At 49.4% G+C, this 22,995-nt stretch overlaps 1 protein-coding gene across 11 annotated transcripts in view; it reads right to left on the reverse strand.

Moving 5' to 3' along the window:
* FAM168A (family with sequence similarity 168 member A) overlaps window positions 1-22,995 on the reverse strand; it is a 219,665-nt gene that overhangs the window by 5,586 nt on the left and 191,084 nt on the right. For 2 of the 11 annotated variants that reach the window (XM_021062474.1, XM_021062475.1), the window contains 7 exons: window positions 21,477-21,557; window positions 16,019-16,045; window positions 11,184-11,195; window positions 10,194-10,319; window positions 3,243-3,424; window positions 2,255-2,429; window positions 872-1,002 (listed from right to left, as the gene is read on the reverse strand). In XM_021062474.1, coding sequence (XP_020918133.1) covers window positions 890-1,002; window positions 2,255-2,429; window positions 3,243-3,424; window positions 10,194-10,319; window positions 11,184-11,195; window positions 16,019-16,045; window positions 21,477-21,557 — 716 coding nt within the window. In that variant the 3' untranslated portion in view covers window positions 872-889. The remainder of the gene's footprint in view (window positions 1-871; window positions 1,003-2,254; window positions 2,430-3,242; window positions 3,425-10,193; window positions 10,320-11,183; window positions 11,196-16,018; window positions 16,046-21,476; window positions 21,558-22,995) is intronic. The other 9 variants (XM_021062477.1, XM_021062476.1, XM_021062479.1 and 6 more) reach the window with 9 other exon arrangements.

A 22,995-nucleotide genomic window follows, 5' to 3' on the forward strand; every position in this document is an offset into this window, starting at 1 on the left:
AGACCACCGCAGGAAGCAACTGGGCCTGCTCCCCACCCTACCCCTTGAGAGCCTCAAACGGAGCCCTCTGTGCCTTCCCAGGGGAGCTGCCTGGTTCCTGTCCATTGCCCGGGGCTCCTAGAGGAGGAGGGGCTGGGGAGGTGAGGAGCTAGAGCAGAGGATTTCAAAGTGACAGCCCCCCACCCCCAGCCCTGCAGTCACTGGCAGTAAAGTGCTGGTGGCAGGAACTGGCCTGAGGTCTCTGCCTGGCCCCAGGGCCAACACCTGACTGAGGGATGGGGCCCACAGTTAGCAGTCTGCCGACTGTACAGTAAAGAACACAGAACTTAGTACTAGAGGACTGGAATTCAAGCCCAGCTTAGCTTTCACTGGTTAAGCGATGTTGAACCTCGTATCTATAAAACAGAGCTATCCATCCTCATGTCACACGTCTACTGTGACATATGTAAAGAATCCAGATATAAAGTGACAGCTGTCACTAAGAGTGGTATTAATGGGGTGCCCGTGTGGCTCAGCAGAAACGAATTGACTGCATCCATGAGGACGCAGGTCTGATCCCTGGCCTCGCTCAGGGGGTTAAGGATCCGGTGCTGCTACTGTGGTGTAGGTCGCAGACGCAGCTTGGATCTGACGTGGCTGTGGTGTAGGCCGGTGGCTCCAGCTCCAATTGGACCCCTAGCCAGGGGACTTCCATGTGCTATGGGTGCGGGCCTTAAAAAAAAAAAAAGGTGGCATGACTGAATGTGGCGCAGGAAAGTAACTCGGAGACTGCCGCCCGCCTGCGCTGGCCCCGAGGTGGTGCAGCAGACCCAGCGGGGGCCGGAAACAGTTCTGTGCTTTAGTCCCCCGCCCCTCCCGGGGCTCCACTCACTTGGATGGGCTGCAGGCTTTACCAGTGCGGGGGCACATAGCTGTACGCAGGGGTCCCTTGGGCCCTGTATGTTGGCATGGAGACAGGGTGAGCCCCAATCGCGGTGTGCTGGGGTGCCGTCAGCAGGGTACCTGAGAATCCAGAGAAGAGTCACCCTGATGAGGTCGGCTCGGGCACTGGGCAAAGAGGAGGAAGCCGCGTCTTTCATGCAGCCCCCCGCCCCCGGCCCCTGGGGCGGCGTCTCCGCGGGGAGCCCTCCTGATGCGCCAGGACAGTCACTCGCTCATCTTCAGTGGCCTCCTGTGTGTGTCCTCTCATTGCGCAAACATCACCCTGAGGGGTGACGGCTGTTGACGTGCTTGTGTTCCCTCTGAGGGCAGGGCTCTGGTCCCCAGGACCCAAACACGGCAGGCACCAGCAGATACTCAGAAACGTGCGGAGCCGACTGGAGAGGGAGAGGCCTCGACAGTGCCCTACCTTCAGGGCAGAGCAGAATCCGAACTCCCGCCTCCTGCCCACTCAAGCCCTCGTACTCTCTTCCCTGAGAAGGCGATCTAGCTCTTCTTTCAAAGTCGGCTCTCTAAAGCTTGGTCAGAGCCCTGTTTTCTCATGCTCTTCTTTTTAATGTCAACCCATCCAAAGACTTCCCCAAACCTGCTCTTCCTCTGGCATCTCTCCCCACCCTCATCCTGAAGGTTCCTGAAGGGCAGCGCTCCCGGCTGAGCCAGAAACGGAGACGGGTCTCCTGGACGCCTGCTTCTCCTAAGCCTCACAATTAATTATCGGACACGTTCTTAAACTCCTGCCTGCCAAGTAACATTGCCCCAGGCCCTCCTCTGTGGAACCCTGCTGCCACCAGAGCCCCAGCAGCAGCATCTCGCCTCTAAACTCGGCCTCCCCACGGCCCCACCTGCTTCCAGCCCCTCCCCGTCTAAGCCTGCCTCCGCCTTGCAGCCAGAGAGGAGAAGTAAATGAAACCCCATGTCTCCTCTGCCTACACCCCGTTCCCTAAAGGCAATCAAGACTGTCCAGGGCCTCCTCTCTGACAACGGCGCCAGCCACCCTCCCCTCCAGGCCCGACTCCCTACGTGTTAGACCACATCCATCCTGGGGACGCGCCTGACTCAGGCTCCTTCCATCCCGACGGCCGTCTCCCTCTCATCGCTCTGCTTGGCTCTGTTGACCCTCTAAGGCCCAGCTCAGGAGGGCCTCCTTGGGGAACTCCTCCTCAACCCCGTGCAGACGCAGAGGCCCTGCCTCTGGTTCCTAGAAGCCCCGGGCCGGAATTTTTCTTGCTCTGCTACAGTCAATTCCCTGTGTTCTCCGCTCCGTCATGGGTTCCTGGAGGAGGGGGATGGCCACCGACACAGATGCCACCCTTACCTGCCGACATCGCCATGGTGGTGCCAGCCACCATGCCCATGGCCACACCGTTGGTCCTGGGGGCGGCGACAGGCGCTGGGTAGATGGCAGAGGGGATGCTGTTGGGCTGGACGACCGTGGTGTGGTGGATGACGTGGGGCTGCGCCGCATACACTGGCTGTGTGTAGTAGGCTCCCTGGGGAGGAGGCTGGGGTCACACAGGCTTTCGGAAGGTGGGGCAGGAGGGGGAGGGGAGGGGAGGGCAGCCTGTCCCAAACCCTAAGGGATGGGGTCCGACAAGCACCGGCCCGGGCACACAAGGTCTGGGCTGCAGCTGGGGCTCTGTCTTCCACGTGACTGGCCAGTTCAGTGCTGAGCTCAGCTTCTGATCTGAAAATAAGGCTCAAACCCTGTCTTGCCTTGTTCCCGGGGCTGCTATGATGATCTACGAACTCCTTGTTCCCACGCGTACCCGTTCTCCGAACTCTTTAACCCCAATCTTAGCATTCAACAATGTGCCTCCCTAAGACGCCTCAAACAGAACGGCAGGAACCACAGTCGACGAGTGAGCAGGGCTGTGGGTGTTGCTGGTGGACGTCAGAGCCCCGTGTGCGTACACACAGGGATCACTGGTGGGAGCATCACACTGGGTGAGAGCTGCCGTTTTGCACACTGGAAAAATGCGTCTATTTCCCTTTAGGCCAAAAGGTTACTAAGGTGACATCCACTGCCTTGATCACACGGCTACTTTCTGCTGCCACAGCCCACAGGTCTGCTGACCTTTGGGCAGAGGAGACGGGGGCCCTGGATCATCTTAATCCAGAGCTTCTCAAATGTTTCTACTAAATAATAAAAGCCCTAGCATGTGGGCTTAGCAGAGTCAGGGAGTGTGCAGACTGCAGGGCTACTGCGTCCACGGCACAGTGGTGACAGCTGGTCAGAGCCATGACCCCTCTCTCCCTCTCTTCTTCACCACCCTCCACCCCACCCAGGCTGGTGGCTCCTTTACCTGCAGAAGAGGTGGGCCCAGGCTTCCACATGTACCCACCTGGGCATACAGGTTCTGCTGGGGGTAGGCACTTCTGATGGGATACATGGCCGTCTGATAGGGGTTGGGTGACGGGGAGTAGGGGGGCGGAGCAGTATTACTCTGGGTCGGTGGGACCTTGTACGGCGTCCCGGCAGTATATCCTGTACCAAGGCAATAAGAGAGGCTTCCAGTTAGTGGTCAGACCAGCATCACCGGAAGGCAGCAGGTCCCAGTCACGACTCCCCAGACAAGCATGGGCTGAATCCAAGCTGGAAACACAGATGAGGACAGACAGAGAACAGGGCTCCACCCAGAGAGCCCTGGCCCCAGAGGCAGCTCCCTCAGTCCTGGTGCACAGGGCTGCACGTGCACGTCTGACATCTTTTGTTTCTCTGGGCTCAGGGTTCTGATGTATAAAAGAAGCTGAAACCAAATGATCTCTTAAGGGACCCTTGCAGCTTGGAGAGTCTAGGATTCTGAGCCAAGTGCCAAGAGACAGGCAGAGGCAGATGCACGGGGACAGGGACCCCCCCACTGCTCGCTGTGTTCTGCGCTCCCTCTTCTAGCTTGTCTGTCTCCACGTGCAGCCCGGGGGCATCTCCTGGTGCTACTTCCTTCTGTCTTGCTTTCTCCCTTACTCTCTTTTTCCCGGTACCTCTCTCCCTTTCTGGACTGCCATCCACCGTGCTCCCCTTCTTCCCTGCTGAGTTTTAGGGTGGAAACCACATACAAAACACTGCTCAGAGAGCCTCATCTTCTGGGATGCTGCACAACTCTGCTTGACATGGCTAGCCTTTCCGCCCCTCTTGGGGGTTGGGCAAGAGCCACTGATGCCCCAAGGACTGAAGTCAGGGATCCAAAAGGTTCACATTGACCGGGAACCCAGACCATGTTGGATCAGCAGGGTGGACCGAAGCTGGGGCTGGGGCTGGAGATGGGAAGTCAGGCCCCAGGATGTTCACAATCAGTTATTCTGACAAACTGTGTGACCTTTGAATCTTCTGGAAAAGAGAGATCCTAAGTTCACAGGGAAAACTGGAAACAGCAATCAGTCAGGAACAAGACTGCATCCTCAAAGAATGACAAAACACAATGACTCTACGGAACCCACATCGTGCCCACTCTCTTTCTCTATGCAAGGGGACCCGGGGTTCAGAAAGGGCAAGTCTTTTTAGGAATGTCATCTTCTTTCTGAGTTAAAAGCACAGTGCCAGGGGACCTTGGCTTTGAATCTCCAATGGGGTGTCTGTGGCTGGGGCGTCTTCCCCGTGGTCCCCATTCCGGCTTAGTCTGGCTGCGCATCACGGAACCCCCCTTGGTCTCAGGTCTCTCACCTACAAAATGCTCACCAAGGACCCTTTCAGTAACTTGAAGCTGTTTTTGCAAGAAAGGACTGGGGGCAGAATGAAGTGGGTGCTTTACTGGAAGCGAAGAGGTCCAGGCTTTCCCCCAGTTTGCTATGACAACTTCTGGGCCTTAGTCTCCTATTTTGTAAAATTAGAAGGTTAAGAAAGAAGATCTCTTCTTGAAGGAAAAGATCCTGGGTCTCTTCTACCCTAACGCCCAGTTAAAGCAAGCTGCCACACGGTCAAAAGTCTCTCCCGGTTCACACCAGCTTCGGCTGGGCGAGCCCCCTGCCTGATGAGGTGCTCCGAAGGGAACGAGAGCTGCTATTTAGTCACCACACAAGGCGCCACCAAAAAGAATCCTGTCACTTATCTTTCACCTGTAGACCCACAGATTGTTCCATCAAAAACTGGAGAAATTGATTTTGTGGTCAAATGTGCCTGGGAAATGAGTAGCAATACAGATGAGGTGGAAAAAGTACATTAATGAGAAGAGGGCACTGCTAGAACTGCAAGTTAACGTGCAAGCCAGTCGAGGAAGCGGTCCAGAGTGGATTCCTCTGAGTTTCCAGACTGTACAGCTAAGCCTGAACCGTGGTCACAGGGGAAGCAGCAGACACTGTGGGGAGACGGCGAGTCCAGGTGTGAGGACAAGAAAGGAGCCGTCTGAGGTGCACTGCGCTTGGGGATACATTTACTCATCTCTAAAACAAAGCGGAGTCTCAGGATGGGCACGTCCCAAGGGATCAGACCGGACTATGCTCCAAGGGGTCCTAACCGTTGTTTTGGGCGGGGGACGGGGGGGGGGAAGAAAAGGAGGAAGAGGGGGAGGAGGAAGGGGAAAGAGAAATGTAACCTAGAAAATCGAGAGAAACAGGCTTTCTTCCATGACACTGAGAAGTTTTAAAATGACAGGATGGGATGAACTGTGAATCTCTAAGATAGAGAGATGCAAGAGACTATTTCCAAATTTAGTGCACCACAGAATCTTTCATTTATACTACTCACACTTAAAACATGCACATTACATTTTCTTTGTGTGTGACTCCAGCTTGTTTTGGTAAATCGAGTCCTCCTGTAACACAGCCATGCCTATCATTTACATACTGACTATGGCTGCTTTACCGGTAGAATGGTAGGTAGAGACCATAAGGCCTGAAAACACTAAAGTATTTACAGGAAAAGCCTGCCAGCTCCTGATTTAAAGGAATAACACAGGGTAGGGGGAGAGGAGAGCAGCCCTTTTCCATGCAGGAGGGCAGGACACCCCGAAATGCTAAGATGCCTGTCTCCGAAAGCTATATAACACAGGGTTGTGGTTAAGAGGTGTCTGGAGCCAGACTGACGGCGTGGGTCCAAACCCCAGCCCTCCTACTTTGCAGCTGGAGAATACATCCGTCTCCTCATCTATAAAATGGGGATAATAATAGTTACTGTGATTAAATACATTAATTACTAAGTGCAAAGCTCTTAGATGCATGCCTGACACTTTATTTAAAAGCAGTTCATAAAGGTGAGCTATTCTTTCCCTCACTGTATAGAGAGATAAGAAGCTTCCTGTCCAGGCTACTCAAGAAGAGACCAGTCCAAAAGACGACAGACGACGGGAGGTTAAACCATGGCTTCTATCGTGTGATTCAACTTGGAACACAGACTCCAGGATTTTAAGACTCCAACATTTTATGGTTTAAAATGCCATGATTCTAAGATTCTTTAAAGATAACATGCGAGTGATGCTCATAAAGTCTTCATGACTTTCCTTTATGCTCCCTGAGAATGTGCCTGCCCCCCGAGGAAGCCTGCACTAACCCTCTGTGCCACAAGGACAAGTGTCGTACAGTGCCAAGCCCATCCCTCTGAGGAGAGTCCGAAGGCTCCCAGAGGCTGCAGTGGGATTTGGCTTCCACACCTAAGAACAACCTTGTCTGAGAATGCTTCCCTTCTTCATTGTGAAATGAGATACACACAAACTCAGAATACAAATCAGAAGCTAAAATGCCCTTACTGGCCAACAAGATAACTCTGCCTGTTGGTCCAGACAGGTTGAAAGGGAGATGCGGGACTGCAGAGCTAGAAGGGACCTCAGAGCATCAGGACCAACACAAATGTTTTACAGATGAGGTAACGACCAGATGCTGAGAAGGAGCGGCTGCTCAGGAGGACCCGGGGCTCGGGACTCCCTTCTCCAGCCACAGTGCTCTCAAGATGACCATTTGATGAGCCCCTGTCCTGGACTGTCAGTGACTGAGGTCAACTCTTCCCTCCAGGAATACCTTCACTGGAATAGATCACATCAGAGGGCCTTTCTAGTGCTGATATTCTAGGCTCTGAGGATTCAGTGAGGCTTTGAAGAGATAAGCATTACAGAGGGCATCCTACAGCTGACCTGTGGTCCTGTCTATACGCCTGACAAGGATCACTGGAAATTCCCCTGGAGCTGATAGCTACCTCGGCCATCACATAATTCAGGGTTAACTTTATGCCACTAAGTTAAAAAAAAAAAAAAAAAAAAAGCTGCTGGACTTGGTGAAACACAGCAAAACACTGCCAAAACAAGAACTCGCTGATTTTGCTCAAATGAACTTAGATTCGACTCACTCACAAGGGGTCTGGGTCTCCTGAAAGCAGACCTCCCATGTCTAAAGATCACGGAATTAGGACTTGGGAATGCTACACCTTAAGGACATCAGAGACGTGCATTCAACTCTTTCCAATTCAGATGAAGAAGCTGGAGCCCAGGAGGGCAGCAACTTTTCCAAAACTGCACAGCAAATCAAAGCTGAGCTGGGCCCAGAGTCCAGGGCTTACTGCGCCCTGGGCAGAGCTCCCTTCTGAATTACAGGTCTCTATACAGTCCAATCTTGGGCATGTGGTGTACTGGCCTTTATGTCATTTCACAAAAGGCAATACTGTGAGAGAAAAAAGGAGCCCTGCCCTAGGAAAGAGGCTTTGTTATGGTACCTATTCTTTCTCTCAGGTTCCTAACCATAATTTTAGACTCCATCCAACTGGATCATAGAGAATGCGTACATTAGCGGGATAAAACCTTTGCAGCACTCTCTTCAATACTTCTGTGCAGTCACACATCTTTTTCAGTTGTAGAGCCCCTAGCTCTTTCGAATGCATTGATCCACATGTCAAGGATGCCTTTTAGACTAATCAGTTTATTGACTATCAGATTTAAACGTCTGGACAAAGCTCTATGTGTGATTCTTGCCTTGACCCCAAGTCTCCTTACTGGCAGCTGGACATGAGAGTGCTGAATTAAGTAGGGGGGAACCTAATTACAAACAGGTTTAGCAAGTGTTTAGTGAAATCAAACTGAATTTGTCAAAGTGCCCTGAATTTTCTGTGGCATTAAAAGTCACAAAAATCCGTGTGTTGAGAGAAGCCCTGGTGGGGTGGGGAGGGTCAGTCAATCCCACCTGTATTTACCAATTACAAGAAGGGGGTACGGTCCTTCTTGGCCCTTTCTGGGGACTGTGATAACCTGTGAGAGGACAGTGGGCTGGAGCTACCAGATATTTCACTGGCACTCCAGGAAGATTTCAACATGCAGAAGGCAAGGCCTCTGATACTCAGGACTTCTCTCTGTGGAAAGGGCTGCCTCTGGAGGGAAGGAATGAATACTCGGTACCTGAAGATGTAGTTGGCCAACTACTGATCTGGGGGAGCTAGAGAGGAGGCCCCGACAGGGTGGAGGATATGGGGTGAGAGAAGCAGAAGCCTAACCACTAGAGGGAACCTGAAGATGACTGAGTCCAGCCCCCTCATTTTACATTTGGAAAAAACAAGGTCCAAAGCAAAGACATGAGTTATCCAAGGTTTTACAGACCAAGTCTAGAATCCGACTCTTTCAGCTCCCTCTCTAGGCTTCTTTCTGCTACACTACAGCAGGTGTGTCTCTATGCATCTACCTCCACATGTGCACACGTACCTACGATTTACCTATGTAATATCGTAGGTACATGGAAAAACTCCCTACTCCTATCATCCCTCTCTTAAACAAGAGTAAAATTAACCTCATGAAAAAAGTCAATGCTCGAAACTGAACCTGGGTGGGAGGTCCCATTGTGGCGCAGCAGAAATGAATTCGACCAGTATCCATGAGGTTGTGGGTTCGATCCTGGCCTTGCTCAGTGGGTTAAGGATGTGGCATTGCTGTGAGCTGTGGTGTAAGTCGAAGACATGGCTTGGATCATGAGTTACTGTGGCTGTGGCATAGGCCGGCAGCTGTAGCTCTGATTTGACCTCTAGCCTGGGAACCTCCATATGCCACAGGTGCGGCCCTAAAAGGACAAAAGATTTAAAAAAATGAAAAAAAAAAAAAAAGAAAAAACTTAACCTGGGTGATGCCTTTTTCTAGTTGTGCTGCTTACTGGTTGGATGGCTTTGGGCATATTACCTTTCTGAGCCTCAGCTTTCAGACTGGAATAAAAATCCATCTGAACAGGACTATGGTGTCAATTAAATGAGAGGGTGATTATGAAAGCATATTCTGCAAAAAGTTAACAGTTATGTTGTATAAACATAAGCTGATGTTGACATTTAGGGGAAATGATACTTAAGCAGAAAATAACATTAAAAAAGGAAAAAAATACAATGTATTCTTCTAATTTGCTTATTTAATAGTTTAATACTTCACTGAACCCCAAACTAGTGACCTGAGTCTGCAACATCTTTCTGAGGGCTTGTCCAGCCCCTGGTGGCACAACTTAGGAGACAGATGCTCACCACATCCAAAGCCAGCCAGCCCTCTTCTGGACAGCTCCAGCAAGGCATGAAGTTTTTCCTTACACAGAGCCAAAATGCCGCTAAGTAATTTCTAAACACTGGTCCTCATTTCACCCAGTGGAGCCAGTCTGTGTTAAAAATCAGATGGGAAGGTGAAACCGTCGGTCACACCACTGAGCCACAAGTGCCTGTGACCAACCTAACTAGCCAGAAGGTTTCTGTCCTCCAGGAGGGCTCCCTTGCAGACCCTGCTCCCACGGGGTCGCTTCCACTAGGGCAGCGTTTCTCACGCAGGAGGCAATTTCCCCCCTGGGGGATATTTAGCAATGTTTCAAGATATTTTGGGTTGTCACAAGGAGCATCCGCTACTGGCATCCAGTGGGTAGAAGACAGGGATGTTGCTAAGCATCCTAAAACGCATAGGACATCACCTCCCACTCCCCCAAAACCCCAAAGAATTATTAGCTGGTCCAGCTGTCCACAGTACTGAGGTTGAAACGCCTTATGCTAGCTGGAGGACTCCCTCTGTCCAAAGGCCCACGAGCCTTTAAATGTGCTCTCTGTCCTTTTCCTTGAAATGCAGTAAGAACCCTTTCCGTCACCAAATCCACTGGCCAGGTGGGTCCTTCCTTCTCCCTCCCTCCCTGCTTTGTGTCTCCTCAAAGCCAGGTGTGCATGACCAAAGAGGGTGACCTTCCCTCTATGAGGAGGGCCAAGTTTTTGGTGGGCAGGAGAACCTCTTTAAACCGTGTCTAATGTCAGTTTTCAAAGTTCCCTTTCCTTTCTTCCTAAGAGACGAATCAGTCCCAGCCGAGGGGAACAAGGAAAGGAGGAGACAGGCTGTATTTACTGAAAGCCGCAGAGGATGCTTGGTAAGTTCGGTTCTCGGTCCCGGTGTCCACTGGGAGGTGGAAGGTGCCTTCAGTGCCACAGGAAGACGAGTTCTGTGGCCAGGCCTGTTTCATCAGCAGAGTTGCTTAAGGGAAGACACAAGAATGGCATTAGGCAGAAATAAGAAGTGGGCACCACCAATCACAGACACAAAGCAAGGGTCTTGTGCTGGACGGAGACATGTAACCCCAGGGGCCCTTGTTCAGACACAGAGGGTGGTTCGGCCTTTCTGAGCAGGGTGAGTGGCTGGAGCAGTGCTGAACCGAGCGCCCGAATGACCTGAAACTGAGGAAACCTGAGCTTATGCTGACCAGGAGAGTCAGGATTTCCTACTCACGACTCAAACCTGAAAACGCTCATGAATGCCGCCTTCGACTGCCTGACATTTTGGCCAGAGGCTCTGGGCTATTCCTTAATCACTCTCATCAGTGTGCAGCATCTTGGAGCCTCTGACTGCATACTTGGCCAGATCAACCGAGTACCCTCTTTTTATGCCTGAAATCTCTTCCGGAGGTGTATTTAACAAGGTTTTCAAAGAGCGACCTCCAAGTCCTAATTACCATATGACATAAACCTTGCTGGACTGCCACCTCTTCTAAAGGGTCTGCGCTTCGGCAGCTTAGGAGGCATAGGCTGTCCAGTGGGACACTCCCTGCAAATCCCTTCTCCTGCACACCCAGCCGGGGCCGGCCAGCCAGACCTCTTGTGCAGCTTTATACTTCCTGCTGAGGTGCTACTGGCGCCTGACCTGAGAATTATGATGAATGAGAGATGATTTTGGGGCCATTAAGAAAGTAAATGACAAACTTTGGGGTAGGTGTGAAATAGAGATGAGGCCTAGTTTGAAAGAAATCTGTAGACTTCCCAGGCTGACTCAAGGCTCGCTTGAGAAATTTGAAGGATGATGCTTCTTATGTTCTAGAAGTAGCGAGTGACTCAGAAAACTTACCTCCATGGTGTCCTGTGGGGAAGGAGAGAGGAAATCGGGTTTCAAAGGGTGGGAATGGCTAACATATTAGATATTTCCTTGATAAATTTTCAAACACTAGAGGAGAAATACCCTTAAGCCAAATTTCTACTTATGGCTAAAGAATGATTTTAACAGTATCTTTTCCACTCAAATAAGGTCTTGGGAGTTATGGATATCGGATGTCTGTTAGTATTAGCAACAGTCAGAAATACTGAATTATTTTAACAAGTGGCTAAGATAGATGGTATGAGAAGCAAGTTTGGCTCTACCCTCTCATTCCATCAAGACAAAGACAGTCCACCTCCGGAGAGACCCCCAGGGCCCACTCTGCCTGGCCGGGTAACAGGAAAGGCCTCTGGTTCCTTCAGTCATGGAAGTACCAGGGCCAGAGGAGGGGGCAAGGACTCTGCTGTTTTTGCTGAACCAAGGATAGAGAAGTGCAGCTGTTCTGGGCTGACCCTGCGCTTGCATCAATGATGTGCAATATATACAGCGGATGCTGAGAAATGAGGCGGAAATCACGGGCAGGGAAGTGACACTAAAAGGAGAATTCTGGTAGAGGCAATGGAGACTCAGCAGAGTTCCATGCAGAGTCCAGGGTATTTGCTGGACATTAAGACATGGCTCTGTAGACAACACAGGAGGAGGGCAGTCAGTTCCGAACAATTATTTTGGGTTTCTTTTCCTGGGGGGCGGGGATGGGTGGGGTGGTGGGATTAATAAAGGATCCAATTAGTGCTGAAAAATCTTATCAAAATGGTTCCAAATTTAGAACCGGACACTCCACATGGCTGGAAAGCCCTGGCCACCCAAACCAACGCCCTAAAAACATGCCTCTCTGAGAAGCCAGAGAGAGCAAGCTCAGGCCCCCAAGACCCCACCAGGGAGCAGGAGGCCTGAATTTGTCTGCAGAGAATTTGGAGATCCTGTTCTGGTCTAGTTTTCAACCCGAGTGGTGCATACTTTACCATAATTTTCATCCCAAGCCAAAAGTCTGACATTAGCCTGAAGGACTGTGTGACAATTCACGTAAGTAAATAAAAATTATCCAGAGTGACTGAGGCCTACACTGCACTCAGCACTGAGGGGAGCGCCACGGTGGACAGGAACACACGTGGGTCATGGTCACTGCACACGAGGTATTTACGGGCTAGCTGGGGATGCAACACAGCCACACGCCAACCAGAGAGTGAACAAGACAGCATTACACACAATAAAATAAGGTTCCAGATTAACCAGGAAAGAAGCAAGTGTGACTGTGCCTTTGATTATGTGTTTTCTAGCTGAGCAAATGAACTAAACTATACATGTTCCTTCTGGTTTCATCATAAAGAGAACAATTACTAATATTTTCTATATTTCTCTGTGTATATGAATACATGATGCTTTACATAATTGGGTAAATATGAAGACTAAAACAAAACCTATGACAGCTGTCAGCCTGACTTCCTCATTAATGAGCTGTATCACGTCATCTTCCTCATCCTTGTAAGAGTCTAAAGTATCCATCCTGTTGGGATAGCAATTCAGATGGATGAAGACATTCCAGCGGAAGCTTTCAGAGGCACATTAGCAGAGGCAGCTGCTCTGACAGGGCCCAGCCGCTCTCGGGTGCCATGCAAGGTAGCAACTCCTAGAAATGTTTTATATTTTGAATAAACACAAGTGCAGACATTTGCCAAATACCACTGAGGTGTACACTGGAGCCTAGTGGCCTTCATGGAGTACAGTGTATGCACAATGCCTCCATCCGGAGAGAGAGAGAACCCGTGGCGGGGAAGGGCTACGGCCCAGCCACAGCATGCTGCCCACGTCCAGGTGCTGGGTTGTTCACGTCCCTGGATACGGGGCCCTCACGCCCTCTGACACTTGAACAATCTGTTAAGCACACTTACAAGAAGAGGCAGCAAGGGACCATCATCCTGAGCAAGGCCGTAAGTTAGGAAATCGGAGTTCTAGCCTGGGCTGTGCCACCTATTAGCTGTGAGACCTTGGGCAAGTCACTACGCCTTTCTAAACTTTAGGTTTGTTGTCTTATAAAATGGCAAAAATAACCACTCCTTGATTGCTTCACAGTATTGATGTGAGGATCAAAAACCAAGTGTCCTCCGGTCTTATGTTTCTTTTCCTTTTTAGGACCACACCTGCGACATATGGAAGTTTCCAGTATAGGGGTAGGATCAGAGCTACAGCTGCAGGCCTATACCACAGCCACAGCAACATGGGATCCGAGCCACATCTGCAATCTACACCACAGCTCATGGCAATGCCAGATCCGTAACCACTGAGTGGGGCCAGGGATTGAACCCACATCCTCATGATAACTAGTCAGGTTCTTAAAGCACTGAGCCACAACTAATCTTACAGTTTCTAACTCTGGCATCTTGTCCACTCTTCCACCCTGCAGTTGTGGACAGCTCTACGGGAAGATCCACCACCTCTCACCTGAATTATTGACATCTCTTCCTCACTGTTCTTTTTTTTTTTTTTTTTTTTTGGTCTTTTTTCCTTTTCTAGGGCTGCTCCCGCAGCATAAGGAGTTTCCCAGGCTAAGGGTCTAATCGGAGCTGTAGCCACAGGACTACGCCAGAGCCATAGCAACGCGGGATCCGAGCTGCACCTGTGACCTACACCACAGCACACGACAATGCCGGATCCTTAACCCACTGAGCAAGGCCAGGGATTGAACCCACAACCTCATGATTCCTAGTCAGATTTGTTAACCACTGAGCCACGACGGGAATTCCTGTTCTCTGTGTTTTTAAACTTGCCAACTCCAATTTCTGAGCTGCATTAAGAGTGATGTTTCTTTTTTTCTTTTCTTGTCTTTTTGCCATTTCTTGGGCCACTCTCGCGGCATATGGAGGTTCCCAGGCCAGGGGTCTAATCAGAGCTGTAGCCACCGGCTTACGCCAGAGCCACAGCAACGTGGGATCCGAGCCGCATCTGCAAACTACACCACAGCTCATGGCAACGCCAGATCCTTAACCCACTGAGCAAGGCCAGGGATCGAACCCGCAACCTCATGGCTCCTAGTCGGATTTGTTAACCACTGCACCACGACGGAAACTCCAAGAGTGATGTTTCTAAGATCTAAACTGAATCACAAAGGCTTCTTTCTTAAGAACACTGCATGATTCTCCACTGTGTAACTCCTAGTGTGGCACGCAAGGCCCAGCATGATCTGGTTCTAGACTTCCTCACTGATTTCACTCTCAAACGCTACACAACAGCCACAGCAACTGCTGATCATCCCCAGACTATAACAAGGAGCATCGTTTCCCTGTATTTTTGCTCACACTGCTCACTCTTCCTGGCATGTCTTTCCACAGATCTACCTGGTAAACATTCATTAAACATTCAGTCATGAACTGAAGGCACCGCTCTCCTCTGAAGTCTTTCCCCGCCTCTTGACCACAGCCCCTCAGGCATCCCACAGCCCCATCACTATCCCCCTTCCCGTGATTCTTAGAAGTCCCTGGACTTGCTGGTTTGTCCATCTACCCAGCCGCACTATGAGCTCCTTGAGATCAAGAACCCTATCTTCCTGACCTTTGCACCTTCAAAGGATCGGCTTAGGGCCTGGGACAGAACATTTTGTGAAGAGAAGAGCTCCATGCACATTCTTCAGTATTTCTATTTCTGGTGCTTTAACTGGAGGGGTGAGGAAGCAGGAGAGCTCTCTCACTTTTTATGGAGTCTTCTGTTCACGTTCACACATCCGAAGGCAAACAAAAACGACTTCTCACAAACAGTAAGAGAAACAGGTCTAGCAGAACTGAAATAATAAGATTACAAGGGGGCAAGCTGTTAGCATTTAAAGGGACCTCAGAGATCATCTGGAATAAAACACTTTATCCATGGCCTGGAGACATTAGCAAATTGCCCAAGATCACACAGCCCACAGCAGCAGCAAGGAGATTTTCATAGCCCATCTCTTACAAGACGTGCCACACACAAATTCAGCTTTCAACATCCAAATAATTCAAGGTCAGAAGTTGACAAAGGGTGCAGTTACTTCACGAAAACATTGTCCTGAGCAGCCCAGGGGAGGGTGGTGAAAGCAGCAGGTCCCTCCTATGGTCCCTTCCTGTCTAGGACAAAAAGGACCTAGTCAGGGTTACACTGCTGGGACCCTCACAGGTGCCCAGAAGTTCCCGTGGTGCCTTGGGCCTGGAGTCCACACTGCCCAGAGGATCCAGCTCTGGTCCCTGACTTATGAGCACACTTGCCCCTCACCTCTCACCATCCAGGAAAATGCCCCCAAATGAGCCAGAGCTTAAGGTCTGGGCTAAGGGAATAGGTTGTCTCTAAAGTCAATCAGGTCTTCAAACATGTCAGACTGCCAATGGAGATAGAAAGTCTGATCCTGGGGCAGACTTTTTTTTTTTTTTTTTTTTTTCCATTTTTATAGGCGTAATCCAGGTATTCCTCCACAGGAGCTGCTGTAAAGCCAACAGAGGAGCCAGATAAGCCCAGGGATTTTTGTTCACTTGTTTGAATTCAGCAGCCACGTTAGGGTGAAGGCTTCTGACCTAGGTCAGATGGGACCCCGGAGGTGAGGAAGGGGAGAGACGCCTTTTAGTGCCGTGATCCTTCACTGCTGCCCTAAGGGAGGGTTCATGTGTGTCTCCGACCCATGACTTTGCACCATCAGACATGTTCCTGCATGCTTTAGGAACTGCTGCTGAGCCACCTGGGGGAGCCCAAGCCTAGGGGATGGGATTTGGGAGGAAAGGAGAGGGGATCTACTATTGTTACAAGATAACACATTCATCGGCCATAATACAGATGAGGAAAAATAGCTCTCCTACCATAAGCTGAATGCAGGAACTGAAACTCTGTTGGATAGAAATGTTAGTTGAAATTACCACTAAGAATCTGTACAAAGTAGTACACATTGCAATTACAAAAACAGATTTTTGTCTCAAAATAGCAGTTTTCCCCAGGCGAACGGAAAGGGTGCCAAGTACCTCTGCCCCAGAGAAGGTGACAGACTTGCCATCCAGGAAAGCCCATGTATTGAAAAGGGTACCTCCTTGGATGCCATGACATCTTCCAGGCAGCTGATCCAGAAGCTGCCTGGAAGTGGGTAAGTCCAGGCTCCTGCTCTCTGCTTGTTCATGCTAAGAATAAATTTCAATGCTCCCAAGCATTGCAGAGGGACTTCACACATGACAGAGCTTTCCGTGCCACACGCAGTAAACGTTCTGGGACAAAACCATCATCTTTGGCCTCTGAAGAGCTCTCTATAAAGTCCCAGAAGGCCAGGACCAATGCAGAGGCACCTAATTTCCTGAAACCTCTGGGAGAGTGTGGTGCTGCAGAAGGGCAGACAGATTGGCTTTGAATTTGAGCTCCACTGCTTTTTAGCTGTGCAACTTTGGACAAGTTATTTAACCTCTCTGAGCAAAACTGGAGGCAAGATGTTCGAACTCACAAGACCATGGTAAAAATTAACATTTGTGACAAGACTTGTATAGTGCCTGGAACATGCCAGGTACTCAGAAAACACCCATTCATTTTCCTTCCTCTTCTCCAGGCTCATCGTATGCAAAATGGGAGTCATATATTTGTACTTTACAAGGTTGCTATGAAATCAAGTGAGACAACAGATGACCATGATTTATGAACAGATTTTTTGTGAGGAAAGACTTCATTTCTGTCTATATGAGTTACCCCATTTATCCTTTCCCTTCATTTTCAAGTCAGATTACCGTTAATGTGACATGTCCTTTGGTCTCCAGATTCTGACACGTTTCTGTTGGCTCTGCCTCCTGAGGGGCCAAATAGTTCTTAAGTAAGATCCCTGCAGTCATTACGAGCTTGGGAAAAAAGCTCCAAGTACCCATATGGCTTTCAGAACCAACGAAGGAGTGAAATTTTCCCTGCATCGCGGACAGATGACATCCTAGGGTGCTCAGGGCTGCTAAAAAAAAAAGCTCTTTCTGAAGCAACTTCTTGATCTCCTTGACGAAGCTGAGAAAAACTTAAACCCAAGATCCTGGCTTTTTGTAGGCTTCTATCCTGCAGGCACCTTCCAGCAGCACAAATGACTGGCTCCGGCAGGGAGCTGAGGCACCTGCCCTGTCCTCCCTGTCCCTGAGTCAGCTCCTCCACTGCAGGAGCTCCTGCACCGCAGTCAGGAGACCTGGTAAATGAGAGGCCAGCCTCCCAAATAGGACACAGGCTAGCTGTGTGTATGTGTGACTTCAAAGGCAAAGGGATTTCCCCAAGGTCACACCAAAATCGTAGCAGAGTTAGTGCCCGAACCCGGTTATCCAACTCCCAGTTTGGGGCTTTCGGACACAATGCCCTAATAATACCGCCCTCGCTAAGGACTGTGTGGATTTCTAAGAAAATGGTCTGGGTTGGTTTAGTCATAGTTTAGAATTATATTGACTTTTCAAAAATTGGGGGGAAATCAAGCTAGATGTGGGTTGATATCCCGTATGTTTTTAAATTAAAACTTAATCAGCACTTCATATACATCAGGAGCTTTCCAATCGCTCCATTTCTTCCCGCTCTGCAGTCTTGGGCTGCTCCCGTCTGCTCTCCCTCCCTCTCTCATCTTATTGCTCTAGCCTAACACCTCCATCTCCCTCTGGCCAGCTGCAATATCATGCTGTGGTTACAGTGCATGCAGACGTGCCGGCAAGACGTCTGGGTTGGGATCTTTGGGCTAAATCTCTAACTTCCCTAAATTTCAGTTTCCCACTTGGAAAATGGGAATAAAAACAATAATGATCTCATAGGTTTTTTGTGTGCTGTGAAACAAGTTAATATCCATAAAGAGCTTAAAATGGTGCCGGGACATAGGAACCATTCAACAAACATCAGCTATAAGTTATTCCCTGTCCTTCTACTTTCTTGCCAAACTAACCCTAAAACAATTCTACGACCTACCAGCAGAAGTTCTGAACACCATGCAAGGACATCCCAGGGCTGGGGATGAGAGCCTTGACAAATCCAGCCTCTCCCCCAGGTGGCTCCTATGCCACACGGCTGTGCCACTGCTTGACACCTTCCTCTCCCACCTCTTCCAGTGAGGCTTTCACAGCCTGGCCACTCTCCCAAGAACCCTTCCTCTACCCCAGCTCATCCATCTCAGCCAATCCAGGTCATTAGACAAGAACTCTCCACCTCCCACGGGGCAACTTATTCTAAGCACATCCACCTGGGACCTTTCCTGTCATGTGAAGGAAGAGCTGCTCTCCCCTAAGAGGCACCCCGCTCCACCAGCTCCCCAAAACAAAAAGAACCGGACAATGAACTTCCCACCCCACCGCAGCCCCTGCGGGCGCCTGGCTCTAACTGATACCCCTTGAGCATTCCTGGATGCCCTCTCCACCCGCTCCTCCCCATCAAGCTCACATCTGAGAAAACCCTCAGATAACCCCACCTCCCATTCTAGTCAATGCCCTCCTGTTTTCCTTTCCCTCGCAGCCAAGCCTCTTGTAACTATGGGCCCTGTCTCCCAAGTCTGCTCCTTCACTCCCAGCCTCACCTCACTGACTGCTTCTGCAGAGGTCACTGCACCTGCGTCACCCAGATCCTGACCTTCTACAGCTACTCACCTCACAGTGTTTCAGACTGGAGAGTTGACCAAGCCAATTCACAGATCTCAGAACATTAAGATCTAAATCATTTCTTATCATAAGATGACCATAGTTTTTTGTTTTTGCTTGCTTTTTAGGGCCGCACCCACGGTATATGGAGGTTCCCAGGCTAGGGGTCCAATCGAAGCTGCAGCTGCCGGCCTAAGCCACAGCCACAAGATCCAAGCCACATCTGTGACCTGCACCACAGCTCAGAGCAATGCCGGATCCCCAACCCACTGAGCGAGGCCAGGGATTGAACCTGAATCCTCATGGATCCTAGTTGGGTTTATTAACTGCTGAGCCATGAAGGGAATTCCTACCATAGTTTTTAAGATAGAACTTACCAAACTTTTTTTTTCAGCTGCACCTGTGGCATATAGAAGTTTCCGGGCCAGGGACCAAATCTGAGCTGCAGCTGTGACCTATGCTACAGCTGTGGCAACACCAGGCCAGGGATCAAACTGGTGCTGCCATAGAGATGCCAGATCCTTAACCTGCTATGCCCCAATGGTAACTCCAGAACTTATCAAATTTGATTAAGTCTTCTATCAGAGAGAGAGTTCCTGGCTATTATACATTCTTTGGGAAATACTGTATTGATTAAACATGAATATCGAATAAAGTATCAATGCTGAGATACCATTATGGAGTTTTTTATCCTGTATGTCACTGTTCCCCTCACAAGCTCTTTGAGGGCAATGACTGCAGTTTCACAAGTCTGAATCACCTACAGTGTGTTCCAGAGTGCCTAGGGCATAGCAGGGCCAAAACGAATGTCTGGGGAATGCACCTATATAAGCAATTTAGAATTAACACCACTTGCATAAAATTGTTCTTGTCTGCCAAAAAAGGTACATGCGTGCCAGTGAGTGTAATATGATCATGGCATCATCCTACTTTAGAGAGGGGAAACTGAGGTTCAGAGAGGTCAGGGGACTTTATGGAAGTGACAGAGTCAGAACTCAGTCTTGCGACATAGCCCATGTTTGTCTCTCATTTAAACATCCCAGAAAAAAGGGAATGACAGTAGCATGAGTACTGGATGGCACAGAAAAGCATGAGACCCAGAGCCTAGAGATCTGCCAAAGGTTCTAGTCCATATGCTATTGCTGATTCACTGGGTAACTTGGACAAAACACTACTTTTCTCTGGATCTCCCCTGTCAAGAGAGGAGTTGAACTAGAAAATCTCTAAGGTCTTTTCAAGCTTTCTTTCTCCAGAATAATAATCATTAAACAAGAAAATGAGAGTATTATCGTGACAGTCAAGGCCTTTCCAAACCTGGCCCTTGCATATCTGTAGTCCAGATTCGTCTATGGTGCCCCCGGCCAATAGTCACTCAACCGTTGACACCACCTTGAGCTTCTTCAGTGTCACTCCTCACATCTCCATGCCTCTGTCCAGCTCTTCCTTTGTATGCTAAAAAGAATGCCTCTTGGGAGTTCCCTTGTGGCCTAGTGGTTAAGGATCTGGCCATTGTCAATGCTGTGGCGCCGGTTCGATCCCTGGCCCAGGAACTTCTGCATGTCGTGGGTGCAACCAAAAAAAGAGAATGCCTCAACAAAAAACAAGCAAAATGCCCCTTAGCTCTTCCTCAAGTCTCTACTGCTAGGTCCCCTACGAGGCCTCCCCTACTCTTTCGACCTCAGGCAGACTGTTGTCCCCTCCGCTTCCTCTCCTCTTGTCCGTATTCCTTTCACAGTGTTCATCATTGTTACACCTCAGAGCTCCGGAGTTTACAGGCCAGCTCCCAAGTGGACTGGAAGCTGCTGCAGGCAAGGATGGTATCCCTCCTTTTTTTCTACTCGAGTGGGGAGGACATTCGACAAGTAAATACTTGCTGAGTAATGAAGAGGAGTAAATAGCTGGGTATAATGAAGACGGTTATAAAACCATCTCGAACTGTGGGGGAGGTAGTGCATGTCTCAGAGAGGTGAGGTAACTTGTCTTAGGACCTCACAACTAGGGAGCTGAGGAATCAAGATTCAAACCCAGGACTGACTAACTGCAGATCCCAGATTCTTTCTCCTGCCCCTTGAGTGTTAAATCACCAGCTGAATGTGGGGGTTAAGATGAGTGATAATAAAACCTCTGCATTGTTCCCACCAAACTTTTTCAATACTTTGAAATCTTATTTCAACCCATATCCAAGGAGTGTTGGGGCTTTATTATTTCTGAAAAACAACTTCCTTGCTTTAGCTTGAGAAGCAGTTCTTTATTCTCTGGTGGCAAGTCTTTCACTCTCTTTGAATCCACATCAAGGAAGTCGTGTGCGTGTGTGTATGTGTGTACATGGCAGCCTCATCAAGGAAGTCTGCTCTGTGTGTGTGTACACACACACGGCAGCCTCAGGGGAAACCGAGCAAAAACTGGATTGGGAGACTGGGAGAGCAGAAAAGGTTCTGTCAGGAGGATGCATGTCTCAGACTTCCAGCAGAGGAGAGATGGACTCTAAGTCCCCAGGAGAATGGAGGAGATTCTAGTCCCTCCCCAACCCAGAGGCTGAACTGCCTCAGTTCCCAAAGGGGACTCCTTGGAGAATCAAGCGTGGACAGGCTGAGCCCAGAGCAATTAAGGACAGGGAAAGGCCAGCAGGTGTTTGGGGGTTCTTTCCTTACTAGAGCCCCATCTCCCACCCCACTCACCACTGTTGTCTCCACTTTCTCCTTACCTGGAGCATAACTGGGGCTACTGGTGGGGTACAGGCTGGGATTGTAGGCAGGGGCTGCAGCTGGGTAAGCTGTGGGATAACCTAAAAGAGACAAAAAGCCCCATTTAGTTGGCCAAGAAGAAAAGCATTTCTGAGGAAATGGAATCCAAGTTCCGGCTTGGTCTTCAGTTTCTCCATGCACCACTGCCGGCAGTCTACGTGACTGGCTTTTAGTCTCGATTAAAAAATATCAATACTGCAATCCCAATACGTACACATTTTTCTTTCTTTCTTTTTTGGCTGCATCTGCGGTATGCAGAAATTCCCAGGCCAGGGATCGAACCTGTGCCATAGCAGTGACCCAAGCCACTGCAGTGACAATGCCAGATCCTTAACCAGTTTAGTCACACAGGAAATCCCCATTTTTAAATGCAGTGCAAGAAATATAGTCTAGGAGTTCCCGTTGTGGCGCAGTGGTTGACGAATCCGACTAGGAACCATGAGGTTGCGGGTTCGGTCCCTGCCCTTGCTCAGTGGGTTAACGATCCGGCGTTGCCGTGAGCTGTGGTGTAGGTTGCAGACGCGGCTCGGATCCTGCGTTGCTGTGGCTCTGGCGTAGGCCGGTGGCTACAGCTCCGATTCGACCCCTAGCCTGGGAACCTCCATATGCCGCTGGAGCGGCCCAAGAAATAGCAACAACAACAACAACAAAAAAGACAAAAAGACAAAAAAGACAAAAGACAAAAAAAAAAAAAAAAAAAAAAGAAATATAGTCTATATGCTCACTGTAAAAAAAATCAAAACACTAAAAAGTATACATTCACTTTCACATACCTGCCACAGCACTGCTTTCCTTCCGCAGAGAGGATAACAGTTAGGCATCTATGTCTCGAGGTGGTTTTCTACTAATTTTTTTATACGTATGTATTCAGTGTTGAGGTTCCCAGGCTAGGGGTCAAACTGGAGCTGAGGCTGCTGGCCTACACCATAGCAACACAGGATCCAAGTCACGTCTGCAACCTATACCACAGCTCACAGCAATGCCAGATCCTTAACCCACTGAGTAAGGCCAGGGATCGAAACTGCAATCTCATGGATACTAGTCAGATTCATTACCGCTGAGCCACATTGAGTTTATCTACTCATCTATTGATGGACATTTGGTTGTCTCCACTTTTTGGATATTGTGGATAAAGCTGCTGTGAACACTGATATACAAGTATCTGTTTAGTCCATGTTTTCGATTTTTTGTTTGTTTGTTTGGCCGCACTCGTGGCATATGGAAATTCCCAGGCCAAGGATGGGACCCACACCACAGTATGGCCCCAAGCTGCTGCAGTGACAATGCCATATCCTTAACCCACTGTGCCACAAGACAACTCCAATGTTTTCAAATCTTTTGGGTGTGTACTGAGGAGCAGAACTGCTGGGTTATATGGTAATTATATGTTTAGTTCTCTGAGGAATCACCAGACTGTTTTTCACAGTGGCAACACCATTTTATACTCCCACCATCATTGCATGAAGGATTCAATTTTTA

The sequence above is a fragment of the Sus scrofa genome, chromosome 9 (assembly GCF_000003025.6).
Source record: "Sus scrofa isolate TJ Tabasco breed Duroc chromosome 9, Sscrofa11.1, whole genome shotgun sequence".
In the NCBI taxonomy this organism is placed as follows: domain Eukaryota; kingdom Metazoa; phylum Chordata; class Mammalia; order Artiodactyla; family Suidae; genus Sus; species Sus scrofa.